Source organism: Seriola lalandi, unplaced genomic scaffold (genome assembly GCF_002814215.2).
Source record: "Seriola lalandi dorsalis isolate HSWRI2012SDOR001 ecotype SW California unplaced genomic scaffold, Sedor1 jcf7180002054425, whole genome shotgun sequence".
NCBI classification, from domain to species: Eukaryota; Metazoa; Chordata; class Actinopteri; order Carangiformes; family Carangidae; genus Seriola; species Seriola lalandi.
Genome location: NW_019524978.1, coordinates 592,442 through 605,113, shown reverse-complemented (window position 1 = coordinate 605,113; position 12,672 = coordinate 592,442). Strand labels below are relative to the sequence as shown.

Sequence of the window (12,672 nt, the reverse complement as noted above, 5' to 3'; positions counted from 1 at the left end):
TCATTAATCGTGCTGGGTAGCTTAGCCTCTGCTGTAGATGCTTGAAGTGCGGAGTGACTTTTTGGGGGTGAAAATATAAAATGCCTCTGATATAGATAAACTGTGTGTCAGTGTTGTGAAGTCTTCAGAATCCCTGCTTGTAGCAGTGGAGCTCCCCACCATTTCCTCTGATGTGGCTTCAAAAGGGCCTGAGGAATCAACAGTCTCCGGGGAGGAAGTCATTTGTGATTAAAGCATCTCTTGAAGACGTTACATGTGTTTCTTTGCCCCTCAACATTCCTGCTATAAAACACAGGGGGGAAGGACTGCAGTATTTTATAGGGACCTCTTTCAATTTTAAACAGCATTATAGTGAATAGCATGTTGTTGCAGTAAATAAAATAGATTGGTGAGTCCCTGAACAGCTTCACAGAAATCATCTGCATCATTAGAAGATACCTCATAGACTCTCTTCATTCCACATACCTGTTGGACAGTGGTTTGCAATTGTCCATTACATTATTATATGATTGGTTTTGAGAAAAGAAATTCATACATACATAGATAAATGTGTTAAACACCTCTTAATAACTAACTTACTAAACCCTATGAACTGCATGTAATGTTACAGTATCTTTGTAGTGAAGTAAATAGTGTGTAATGCAAATTAGAGATGCCCAGAATATAATTAAATGTGTTATAATGTGTTGAAAGTGAAGGAACAGGTCAAATTCATTTTTAGCTCCTCAGCTTGGAAGTTGTGGCATACGTCATTCGCCTCTATGCTGCAGAGCTTGGAAACATATGGCTGAGTCTACAGTGTCTTCAGCTGTATTTATGGCTGAACAATTAATCGAAATATGATCAAAATCGCAAAATGGCCAAGTACAATATCCAAATTTAAGACCTGCAATTTTTTGATGAAGGTAAAATGTGTGACAGTATAAATGAAGCATTGTGGTGCTGCAGAAATGCCAAGGTCTACAAATCATATTCTCCAGACGAGAAGGAACATGCTTGTTTGGTAAAGACTCAACAAATATTACATCCTCATCATTTATATATTTTTACCTGTGAAAAATGACCATTCTAACTGAAATCATGGTTCATATCATAATTGGAAAATCTTCCAAATAATCCCATTATTATTTTTTTGCATATAATTCAGCCGTGGTTCTATTTGAGATTTTTATGTTCACAGAAAGAGGCATAACTCCACAAGTTAAATTGATTGTACAAGGACCTTTACAGGATTCTATTGCTACATTTTTGCTGTATTTTCCGTGATAAAATGCTGCATGCTCATGTCACATGGGAAAGATGGTGGGCATAGAGTTATTGATAATTGATCATTGATGATTGATAATTTGGGAGCTTGGTTTGGTTTGACAATAGTAACCCCTCCCCCATAAATTCCTTAATTGATATGGTCATTGTATGACTAACTATGTGCCTGTTTGCTAGAGATTTAACAACAGCTAAAACAGCCTAAGAAAATATAACTCGTGTTGACTGCGTCGCAGATCTTCTAACATGTGAACATTTCAAGTCGCTTTAATCCACATGTACAAGACAGTTATTTTCCCACAGCACCTGGACGCAGCGCAGTTTCCTGGCCCCACGGTTTTACGCAGTTGTCTGACAACATGAAGAGAATGGATGATGGCGATGACACGAGCTGTCAGTGTTGTGTGTTTTATTGATCGGGATTTGGTCACAGATCAGTGAGTTAGGCTGAAATGACAAACTGTGCTTGTTAACACTAACACAAGGAAAGCAGTGCCAATCAGCGTAACCGCGTTTCTGCATCTTCCTATTGGTCGGTGGGAGCAGGGCTGGGAAGCGCCGCATGTGTAATGAGCTCTCATCAACTCCAGCACAGCTCTGACTCTCTGTTACAGATGTACTAATACAGCAGTGCTGGGAAACAACGTGATTTGACGCGTTATTGCTCACATGTTTTCTCCCCGTAGACCTACTGACATTGACTCTGGGATTGTTTGCACGGTTTCATGGTTCCGTTGTGACGATTCAAGACGGAAATTTGTCGTTTTTTGGCGTCTTTGGATTCTGCAATTTCTCTGTTGATAGAAACAGAGAAGAAGACCGTGTTGGTGTTATTGGATCGGATGTGGTCAGTTGAGTCTCCGGTATAACCTTCACGGTGTTTTCGGCTGCCGCTGTCCGGCAGGCAGCCTGTTGTCTGGACTCGGAGCTGTCCGCGGTGCTGAAGGTCGGAGCAGTTCCTTCGTTTTTAGGAGCAGGAGCTGCGGACAGTCGTCACTACATTATCGGGACTTACTGACGGCGATCTTTCTGCACATAGACACTGTTTTCCCTCAGCGGCACCATGGGTAAGCTGAGTGAGCATGAGGCTGTGACTGCAGCGCGTTTTCACCGGTCATTTTGTTTGTCAGAAATGGGACCATTTCAGCTCTCTCGGGGAAATTGTACTGCTGTAATTCTTTTCAGTAAATCTGTCCTCAGGCGAGTTCAGTCGCCTTCACCCTTTCGAAGATGGAACATTTCTGTCGCGTTAATGTTTTCAATGCAGTATTTTGCCGAAATGTATTTTTGCGTCCAAAAAATAAGTGAGTGCTAGTCCTGCTTATCCACAATGTTAACACGTTTATGCACTGTAGGTCTGAGTGAGGCTGAAGGGTAGGGGATGTGGGTCTAACAGACATCAGCCATTTCCATGTACAACCACATTTCGGATCTCTACAGTATTTCCCTACTCTTCCTCTGTCTCTGAACTTCAAACAAGGAACATAAATATTCATCAAGTCTATTATTATTACTGGCGTGCACACTAAAATTAGAAGCTCATTAAAATGTAATTCACCACGTGCAGTCAGTGTTGGAGCATGTGAATGTAGGCCTATCCTTTTTATTCTCATTGGCCGCTTTATGAATCACACCAAAAAGTCCTGTAAACTTTTAATTCTGCAGAACTGCATCAAAAGCTTAATTCCATATACAGCGTCAATGAAACTTATTTATATTTATATTATATATTTGCTTTATAGAAACTGCATCATTCACCTTTGATGTAGAGAACAAGGTTAGGGAAAATCTATGCAGGGATAATCAGAATATGAAAAATCCAGAGTTTCATCATTCTTGATAGACATCATTCAATGGCCTACATGTGCATTGCAATGCCTGTCATTGCAGCCCATTACACTGTGAAGCCCCTGGCTGTGACAATAATTTGCTGTGGAGTTTAGTAGATAGTATCCTTATTGATGCCTGTGTCCTCAATCTGGACTCAGTCCAGACAAGGATGTTCCGAGGAACACTTCACTCCCTGAACAATGAGTCTTTAATGAGTGGTTCAATTCACCTCAGTTCGGGTGAAGGAGAGAAACACCAAGGCAATATGATACCTATGACAGTTCATTTACCGCCACATCAATATTGAAGCATGTGCCATCTCTAGGCTTTACTTCAGCTCTTTTTGTGAAGATTAATTTTCTGGCATCTTTGCCTTCATTAGACGGCTGATATGAGGCAGGGTGGGAGAAGATACGAAAAGATGTGAAATGTGTTTCCCAGAAAGAAGGGTAGTATAGAGGTCATGGTTACAATGGATGCAGGGTGTCCACGTGATTTGTTTTAACTCTAATAAAATTAATGCGGCAGCGATCACAACAAAGGCCCTCTCTAAATTTTAAAGAGCCTCCTGTGAAATTAAGAAAAATAATTTAGCAAATATATTCCACATATTGTTATGAATGAATGAATGAATGTAAAATGAATGAATGCAAAAATGTCATTGATGTAATTTAACATTAGAGCTGGCTTTCCATTTGAGCACACTGTGATATGCCTGGAAGGATACTGCTGATTCACTCTGGAGCCTCTGTTAAGTAACGCTGTAGTGCAGTTTAATGGCCACAAGAGAGAGCTCAGTGCTCTCTCTTACTGCAAACCCAGCTGGTTTGTGTATGTGTGTATGACTCCTCCAGGAAAATTTTGAATGGAGCAGACAAAAAGGGAACATGTAAAGTACATTCCTGAAGGATACATATTATTTTCTGTGTAGTTATGTGTAGTATACTGTATGTACGATACAGGCCAGGGCTATTCACCACAAAAAAGGTATTTTTTTTTAAACCATGTGGTAGACTATATAGCCCACATCATAAATGTTTCCTGTCAAAGATCGTCTGTCATCCTTGGCCGGTGTATTTCTTGTTGTTCTCACCTTCCTAAGCACACACACATTTTTTGGAAGATCATATTTGCTGGTAGCAATGAAAACACCCTTGGTCTGAAGAGAAAGTATTAGAAAGGAAATTATTTATTGATCCCATGGCACTGGGTGTTTGTTTCCCTTAATTCAGTGCCTCTGTAAACAGCCTATAGCACATTTAATAGAGTATATATCTTCCAAGTGTTTGCGACGCATGATAGAGTTTTTAGCTTTCTATTTTTAGCTGCAGGTTCAATGACTGTGATATGTGCAAGCACAAGGAGAAATGGCCCTGCCCGAGGGCCGCAGCCCGTAGCCCACTTCCTGCGCTCAGCTGTGAAGAGTTAAGCCGAAGGGGTTTGTGTGTGTGTGTGTGTGTGTGTGTGTGTGTGTGTGTGTGTGTGTGTGTGTGTGTGTGTGTGGCTGCAGTAAAAGTGAACATACCTCTGGCTTTTACAGCTGCTTGATCTGTGTGTGTATCATTGTGCATACATGCATCTGCTGTGGACTCAATGTGGTCTATTAGGGAATGAGGGGTATTAAAGTTTCCTGTTAGTGTTGGTTGAGCTCACGCTGTCTTTGCACTAGAAGGTTAGCAGCCTCATGCTGAGTGATGTCTCTGCCAATGTGACAAAAGACAGAAAAAGAGTGTAATGAATGAAACATGTTTCTGTTACTGTCACATGTCTGTACCGAGATAAAGCATTTAGGTTATTTCTATGATCTGAGGCACTGGAGAATATAGTCTTTTAGAATAGAATCTTAATGTTAAATCACATTTCAACCTAGATGTTGTTTGAGTCCGTTTTGCATGCTTAGCCTGAACTACTCTTTTCCAACTAAGAAAAACCTTATAGATAGCTCATATTGCACATACCTCTCTATTAGCTGATAAAACTCTTTAACCTCTTGGGCTCATGCAGCCCTTAAAAAACCCTCAGGATAATCTCTAAAGTGCACTGTCATCAAGCTCAAAACAAGGCTGTTGTTATTTTGCAGTTCATGTAATGTTTTGGACATATGAGCATTCAGCTTGGTACTGACATTTCCTTACTTTTGCTCTTCCTGCCTGATATACTGTAGAAACATCAATCCTCATTCTGACTCTGTTCCAAAGTGCAAATCAAATCCAAGTATTGATGACTGAGGCTCTGTGTGCTTAACATTTACTGGACCCATGCACGTTTTTGTTGGCCTGTTTTTTATGGAATACTAATATGCTATTAGATATTCACAGATGAGATAAAAGCTGAGGGCTGAGAACGTGGTTAATTATTATTGGCAGACCCGAGTGGTGCACAGCATCTGACTCTATGTTAATAGCAGTTTGGTGGGGTAAATATCTAGGTCATAGGCTGCAGTCTTCCGTGAAGAAAATGGGGTGTTTGAGAGGGAAGGGAAGATTTCAGTAAATAACCACAGGTGAAACATAATCTGTTTTATGACTATGATTATGTTTACAGAGCTCAAACTCTGAAATGCATGTTACATTATGTTATTAGGGCACATAATGTGCTAAGATAACAATTCTCCTCCATGTGAAAATGAAATAGGCGTGCTATGTTCACCTAAATTGATGAGATTATAGAAATAACAAGGTTAGGGTTAGGAATCACCCTTTAGTCAAATGGAGAAATCTTTTGCCGGACAAATAAAAACCCAAACACTCACGTAGGAATCTTTTTCACATGCTGTTGATGAATTCAGATTTTTGGATTTGAAGTTGCTTGTATGTGCCACCACCACTGACACAACCGTCCACCCTCCTTCTTTGTACTGCACCAATCTCTTGTCTCATCTGTGCTCTCATTATTTTTACTGTATGACGTCCAGTTCAGGTACATAGGGCCAGTTACCTTTGTTTATTTTTGTTTGTTTTAGCAAATCTCTGCTCTTCGCTGCATTGCTTAATTTGAAGTCTTTGCCAGGAATTGGTGGCTAAATTTTTTTTGTAATTGGTACAAGGTGGAAAACTAAGCCACTTTTACATTGGTCCATATTGGTACCCTATAGGATGTTAGGTAGTTTTTCCCCTGTTTGAGGTGGGGCACCTGCATCCTCCTTGGCCTCTGCAGCATAAAGCCAACAGAATTAAGATATTTCTAATTGCCCTCTCCACGTGATAATTACATTTGAGATACTTATTTTATTTTACATTTTTAACATAAACAAAATCAGAATTTGCGTGCGTGTTCACACATGTGTAAGTGTGTATTTGTGTGTAATTTCCAGGTGCAGGAAGTGATGTTTGGTTGATTAGCAGGAAAACTGGCCTTGGTGGCTACTGGGTCTTAGCCGATGACTCATGGTTCACTGCAGAGCTCTCGCCATGACCCCAGTTAAAGAGGCAGTCATGGCCTCACTGGCTCCAATCCTCTGGGACACATAAAGCACAATTTGTAGCCTCCCTGCTTCCATTGTGTGTCAGCACACTTATAGCCCATCTGTAACATTGATAGTTGGTCATAAATGCCTCGTGTGTCAATATCACATAGTCCAGTACATGCTGCCCGCGGTGTGACTGTTCAGCTTTTTTGCACTACGTTTGAAATATTTGAAAATTCATTACTGCTCAAGCGGCTTTAAGATGAAAAGCTGTCTCTTCCAGTGCCCAGGTGATTGTTGCTGTTTCTGAACTCTACACATAAGAGTAGAACTCCCCATCCCGCTCGTTTTCACTATATCTGGACAGTTCTACAGTACGAATCGCAGAGAGAACAGAAGGTAGATGGCAACCTTTGGACTGTCCAGTGCAATGTCTACCTACTGCTGCTAAATCAGTGTCAACCATTGTTGTGAAAGCTGAGGCTCTTTTTTGTTGTGTTGCTGCAGTTAAAAGCATGAAAACTGTGCTGACAGAACATGGCTTTATTTGTTTCAATATTCCTCTGAAAATAAATGATGGTTGAAAGCTTTGGATTGTGGTTTGTGTGTTTGCTTCATCTGTGAATGTTTGCACATGTATTTGCTCCTGATTCCAAATGCCAGGTTGTGCCAGTGAGAGAATGGAGGTTCATGAAATCCTCTCAGATTTTGTAGAAGTGCTCTTCTTCTACCTTGACCAACCAGTTAGTAAGTTACTAGTTCAGTGACAAGGACTTTGTCTTTCACTGACTCCCCACCCATGAACAGACATGTTTGATGATTGAGCCAGCCACGCCACCGACTGTCTACTTGATTGTGTAATTGGACAACTGCTTTTTCTTCTGCTCCACCCACATACCCCATAAAGATTTTTATTTTTGTCTGTGTGCCATTGCCTTAACATGTTGTGCTACAGGTTGTCGACCCCCTTTTGATCATTTGGTGGGTTCTTCTTCACAGCTCCTGCTCTTTATCTCCCCTTGCTTCAGGTTCTGCCAGCCACTCAGATAAGCAGTTGTGGTTCATGCCATGGCTTCAAATTCAGCCTTTGAACCACTGCAGCCAGTAACTGTACAGACCGGCACAGTTTAAGCGAGTTCAGTTAATCTAGAAATAACATATCAGTCAATTTTTATTTGATTCAAGGCTTACTGAAAAAAATGGCGAGCCACAGACCGACTGAGGGTGGGTGAGGCAGCATTCAGGGCCTGCTCACACTAATAACAGTAATGCACTGACTCAGCACTGGGACTGTGGTGGGGGGGTGTGGGTTGCAGTAGCTCTTGGCCACCCTACTGGCTGTCTGGCCTGTCAATCATTTGGCAAGCTCTTAGTCCTCTCAGAAACACTTAGCTATCACTTTAAGTTGCTCTCTGTTAACGAGGCAGGTGAGGTCACCTGGAGCAGACATGTCATATTGTGTGAGTTTTCTCCACAAGATGAGCTTTACCGTGTGTGTGTGTGTGTGTGTGCGTGCGTGCGTGTGCGCATACATGTGTGTACAATGATCAGGGCTCCTGCCCATGGATTTATGGGACCAATGTGGTGAGCTGGCTGCTGGAGCTGCAGTGTAGAGCAGATATAGGCACGACATCACAGAGCAGTAAAGACCTCCATCTCTCCAGTCCTTGTAGAGCAGAACAGAAGGGAAGCGGTTGCTTTTCTTTCCCTTTTATCTTACCAAAGTGCATTAACCGCAATCGCACGACCTGTACTTCCTGTGCCATCGTTAGGTGATATGACTAATCTCTGCAATCAGTGGTCATGTGGGCTCTGCATTGTCGCAGTTTGCTAACCAGAAACAAGAATTTAATAGTTAATGTACTGCATCATAACAACTAAGAAAAATGATCTCTTGCCTTGTGTAAGATGTTTGATCTGTACTCTGGACTCACAGACACAAAATATATAATGATAATAATAATAATAATAATAATAATAATAATAATAATAATAATAATAATAATAAACTGATACCTTCAATGATTTCAAAGGCTGCTGTATGTGTAAAATATGTCATCATTCACCTCATCAACATGAATTGTCAGTACTGTTTATGAACAGTATAACTGTGGGGTGAAAACTCAGCACTCAAGTTTGCTGATTATTTTTTCCAATTCAAAAGATGGTTGAAAACTACCTGAAGATTCACATTTTGGATATAAAAAGATTTTCACTCAGCAACACTGATCTGCCTCACAGTTATGTTACAGCTTTACATAACACAAACACACAAATCACTCCATTACAACTCATCATAGGTTATATAAGACAATCTCTGCCTATCAATCACCAATCCAAACCATTAACATCTGCTTCTCTCTTAACCGCAGGTTATGTGGGTATGCAACTTGTGCCGAAAACAACAAGAAATCCTCACCAAATCGGGGGCGTGGTTCTACAGCTCGGGGCCCGGTCAGGTGCGGGGTGTGTTTGAGGGCGGGCCACAGGGGAAGAAGGCCAAACTGCAGGACCCGTCCCTGTACCCCTACCAGGGAGCCTCAGGGGACTTGACACCAGCGTCAGACAGAAGCAGACCTCACGGTGGGCTCCTGCCCAGACAGGGGTCCCTTGACAACGGTTCGGGGCTGAGGTACTTGGGACCAGGTGACGCACCCATTGACAGGTCAGTCCTATGTGTGAAAAAAGAATATACCGACTACATGTGCCATATGGGTTGTTTTTATCATTGTGTAAAGACGTGTAGATTGTGTGATCGGGGAATAATTCATCAGAGAAGAAAAAGAACTTCTGATGATGCCACTTAATGTCGGTGCATGGACATAACTGCATAAGAGCCTTTTAGCACTAGCACTGATCTATGTGACCGTTTCTATTGGTAGTGCAGAACAGTGACTCAAGCCTAGCATAAAAGCAGTGTCTCCTAGCAAACCAGTCAAGGCCCCATATAAAACTGCTTGTACATGGAGCCCATGAGGCCTATAAAGGAGACAGAGACATAGATACTGTATCTGGCACTAACTCAGCAATTCTACAACAGTCATCCACCCACTCACTGCCTCTCTTCTTCACACACATAAAGCACACCAGCACATATGAACACAGGTGGCTGCAAGCCAGGCTCAGCTGTGATGGGGTGCTGGCAGGTGAAGGGTGCTTGCAAGAATTTATACTCTCTCTTCCTTTGAGAGAAACTCAATTTTTTCAAACTTGACTAACTCTTTTGTCAGTAGGAATATTTGTAAGCCGGTGAAGACAGTGCAAGGCTTGAAAATTAAAATGTGTCCAGGGTAGAAAACCAAGAGCAGACTTTATTATGATTCAGGACATTGTGTTCTAATTGTCATATGGACTAAATGCCCCCTCTGAGTGGAACACTCTCCGATGCTGACAACACGGACATGCTGTGCTTGTGAATCCTATATCTGGTTGCTTATTTCTTGATACTGGTGTCAAGTAAGGTAGTTACTTTGATGTCCACATGGGGGCTCTTTCCTCTTTCTTCTTCTAGGGATGAAGAGAATATTATAGTCAGAATCTACACACACTGGAATTTATCTTCCCAGCAGAAAGCTAGGGAGAGAGCCATCTCAGAAAATACGTCCTTCACTCATGTCCTTGTTTGCTCCTTCTCATGTGTAAGGTAATTCGACATTTGTCCAAACTTATATGTGGACATATATGGGCCAATTAGGACTTCACCTAGGATGTCCAAAATTCTTCTGCTTTGGACAACATACCTGTTTTAAAAAGAAGAAAGAGAAATGGCTATGGTCATCATGGCAGCGTTGAAACCCTGGAAGGGAACACGCCCCTATTTCTCTCCTGCGTTACAGTAAGGCTGTGAGATCAGGTTTTGTTTTCCATAACCCTTGGGCAGTCGCAGCAAGCATAGCTTACAGACTGACAGATGTCCTTGTCTCTCTGCTGGTCCTCCAAGCCTACGAGACCAGACTTCCCAATGGGAAGAGAGGAAATGTGGGCTACATATGTTGTACCATTCAGTGGTGAAAACACCCAGAATCCAAAGGGAGGGTGGCACTGAATTAGCCCTAAGTAATGGATACAATATATACATTCTGTATAGGTGCACTCACATTTATGTGGCATGTGCAGGAGGAAAAGGAGGGGAATTTGACTCCATCCCAATTCAGCCAACCTCTGTTCCTATTCGATACTGGCCTTATATACTGTAGGTATACTTGGTGGGTCACATACCCCATTGTCTAGCGCAGAGACCAACCAGCAACCACAAGCGTATGTCCACAGTGTGTTTGGAGACACAACTCATTAGTTCTGTGTGTCCTCTCTCTGCCATTGAACCTTGTATTTGCTTCTTATACACTCAGAAGCTGCAGGCGTTGAAGAGCTCCTCTGGAAAATGTTTGATTTAATTGCCTGATATTTTGCTGTATGTGTATATATCCAGCATACTCGCCCATTAAGCAGCTCCGAGTGTTGGATGTAAGTGTACATACTTTTAATGCTTTTACTGTGTAGTGAAGCTATTGTGCAACAGTGACCCATACACACTCAGAAGCATTGTTATCTCTCCAAAATAGGCATATTTTCTCCCCCGTCTAGGCAAAATTTTGTCCCTCTGCTATGCTTGTTGAATCTGTCATCCATTATGTTTCTATATTTTGAGTTCAAACCTACAATAGCACAGCAAAGAGCAAAGCATCATCTGTAACTACATGGTGTAATAAAAGCTACAGTACTGGAAACCTTTAAGAATCATGCAGGATAATGGTGTTTTGTGTCTCTGTGCAACTGCAGTACATTAACCATCTTCTCAAATGGCTTGCTTTTTTAAGATGCTTTTAATGGATGATCAGACTAACTATGGATCAGACCATAGATCAGACCGCCCCAAGCATTCAGTCAGTCAGTCACTGTCTATTCTAGCCCAAGCTGTCGCCACTGTATATTAATTGATTGCATGGCTAGAGAGGTGGAGGGATACCAGGACCAGGGAGGGATTCTTGCTTTGGCATTGCCCACATTTGCAGTGACACGACAGGAAACTGGCTGTCTGAAAATTCACGGGATAATGCTGATGATGGATCGCAGAGAGTCCATAAATAGAACTCCCACTGCATAAGCACCAAAATCCACTTTCATTAATCTTAAAGAATGTTTAAATTAACTCCAGGATGTGTTCTGCTGAAGAAAGGAGGGGAAAAAGCTGACAGTCTATTTATAAGGAGAAATAACTTGGGAAGGCTTCTAATTTATCTTGGTCTCGGAGGTGTCATTTGAATGAACACACAGATACGCTGGGACAGCTGCAGTGTTGGGTGAGGCTGATGAAACAACGATTACACTGGGATTGGAACATACTCACTGGTGGAATTTCTTCAGAATCTGCATTTTTTTTTTAACACATTCAGCCAGGCAAGAGAAACGTTAAGCCTGCCAAAATGTTAGACGAGGAAGCAGAACACATTCAGCCTGGACTGGCTCTTTAACATCCAGCCCAGTCCAGTATAGAGTACTTAGTCTGCCTCGGTTCAGCCCTATGTACCCAAACAGGCCCTAATGTATGCACACATGTCGTCAGCCAATAATACAATGCTCCCCTCAGCCTTAAAGTAGTACTTCACATTGATACTGAGTAAGATTTTTACTAGTTTTCATAGTTTTGGTCATCAGTCCTATGATATAATGTAATGTTTTACTTGCAAATTGTTGTGAGCAGATGATGCTGCAACACCCAAAACTTTGGATGGAGTCCAATAAGGGCAAAGATCCTCAGTTCACCTCAGATTGTCTGAACCACTTATTTTCAGGTTTCAGGAGCATACCTGAAACGTCCATTATAATTGTCCTTGGCATTGTAAAACTACATGTGTGTATGACCACAGAAGGTGGTGCAGGTCATAGCTGAACTATAAATGATATCTTCAAGATCTATGTGATGCGTACAGCAGGTAATGACATTGATGCTCAGTTTTGTTTTTACTTTTAAATAAGTAGTTTATAACGTGATTAGCATGTGAACTTATTTGAGTTGGACTTGTCCACTAAGTTGTAAAGCTGGTTTCAGCAGCTTGTTACATCCCCAGATCTCAGCAATAGCTCTTTCTCAAGAAAGACATTGTGACATGTGACAGGAGGAAAAGCACAGGTGTAAATAATAAAATGAATGACGGTTGAATTCCACTCAA

At 41.6% G+C, this 12,672-nt stretch overlaps 1 protein-coding gene across 1 annotated transcript in view; it reads left to right on the top strand.

Moving 5' to 3' along the window:
* The first annotated feature begins 8,877 nt into the window (after nucleotides 1-8,877).
* rims2a (regulating synaptic membrane exocytosis 2a) overlaps nucleotides 8,878-12,672 on the top strand; it is a 100,690-nt gene continuing 96,895 nt past the window's right edge. Inside the window, exon 1 of the mRNA XM_087175178.1 lies at nucleotides 8,878-9,167. Coding sequence (XP_087031304.1) covers nucleotides 8,878-9,167 — 290 coding nt within the window. The remainder of the gene's footprint in view (nucleotides 9,168-12,672) is intronic.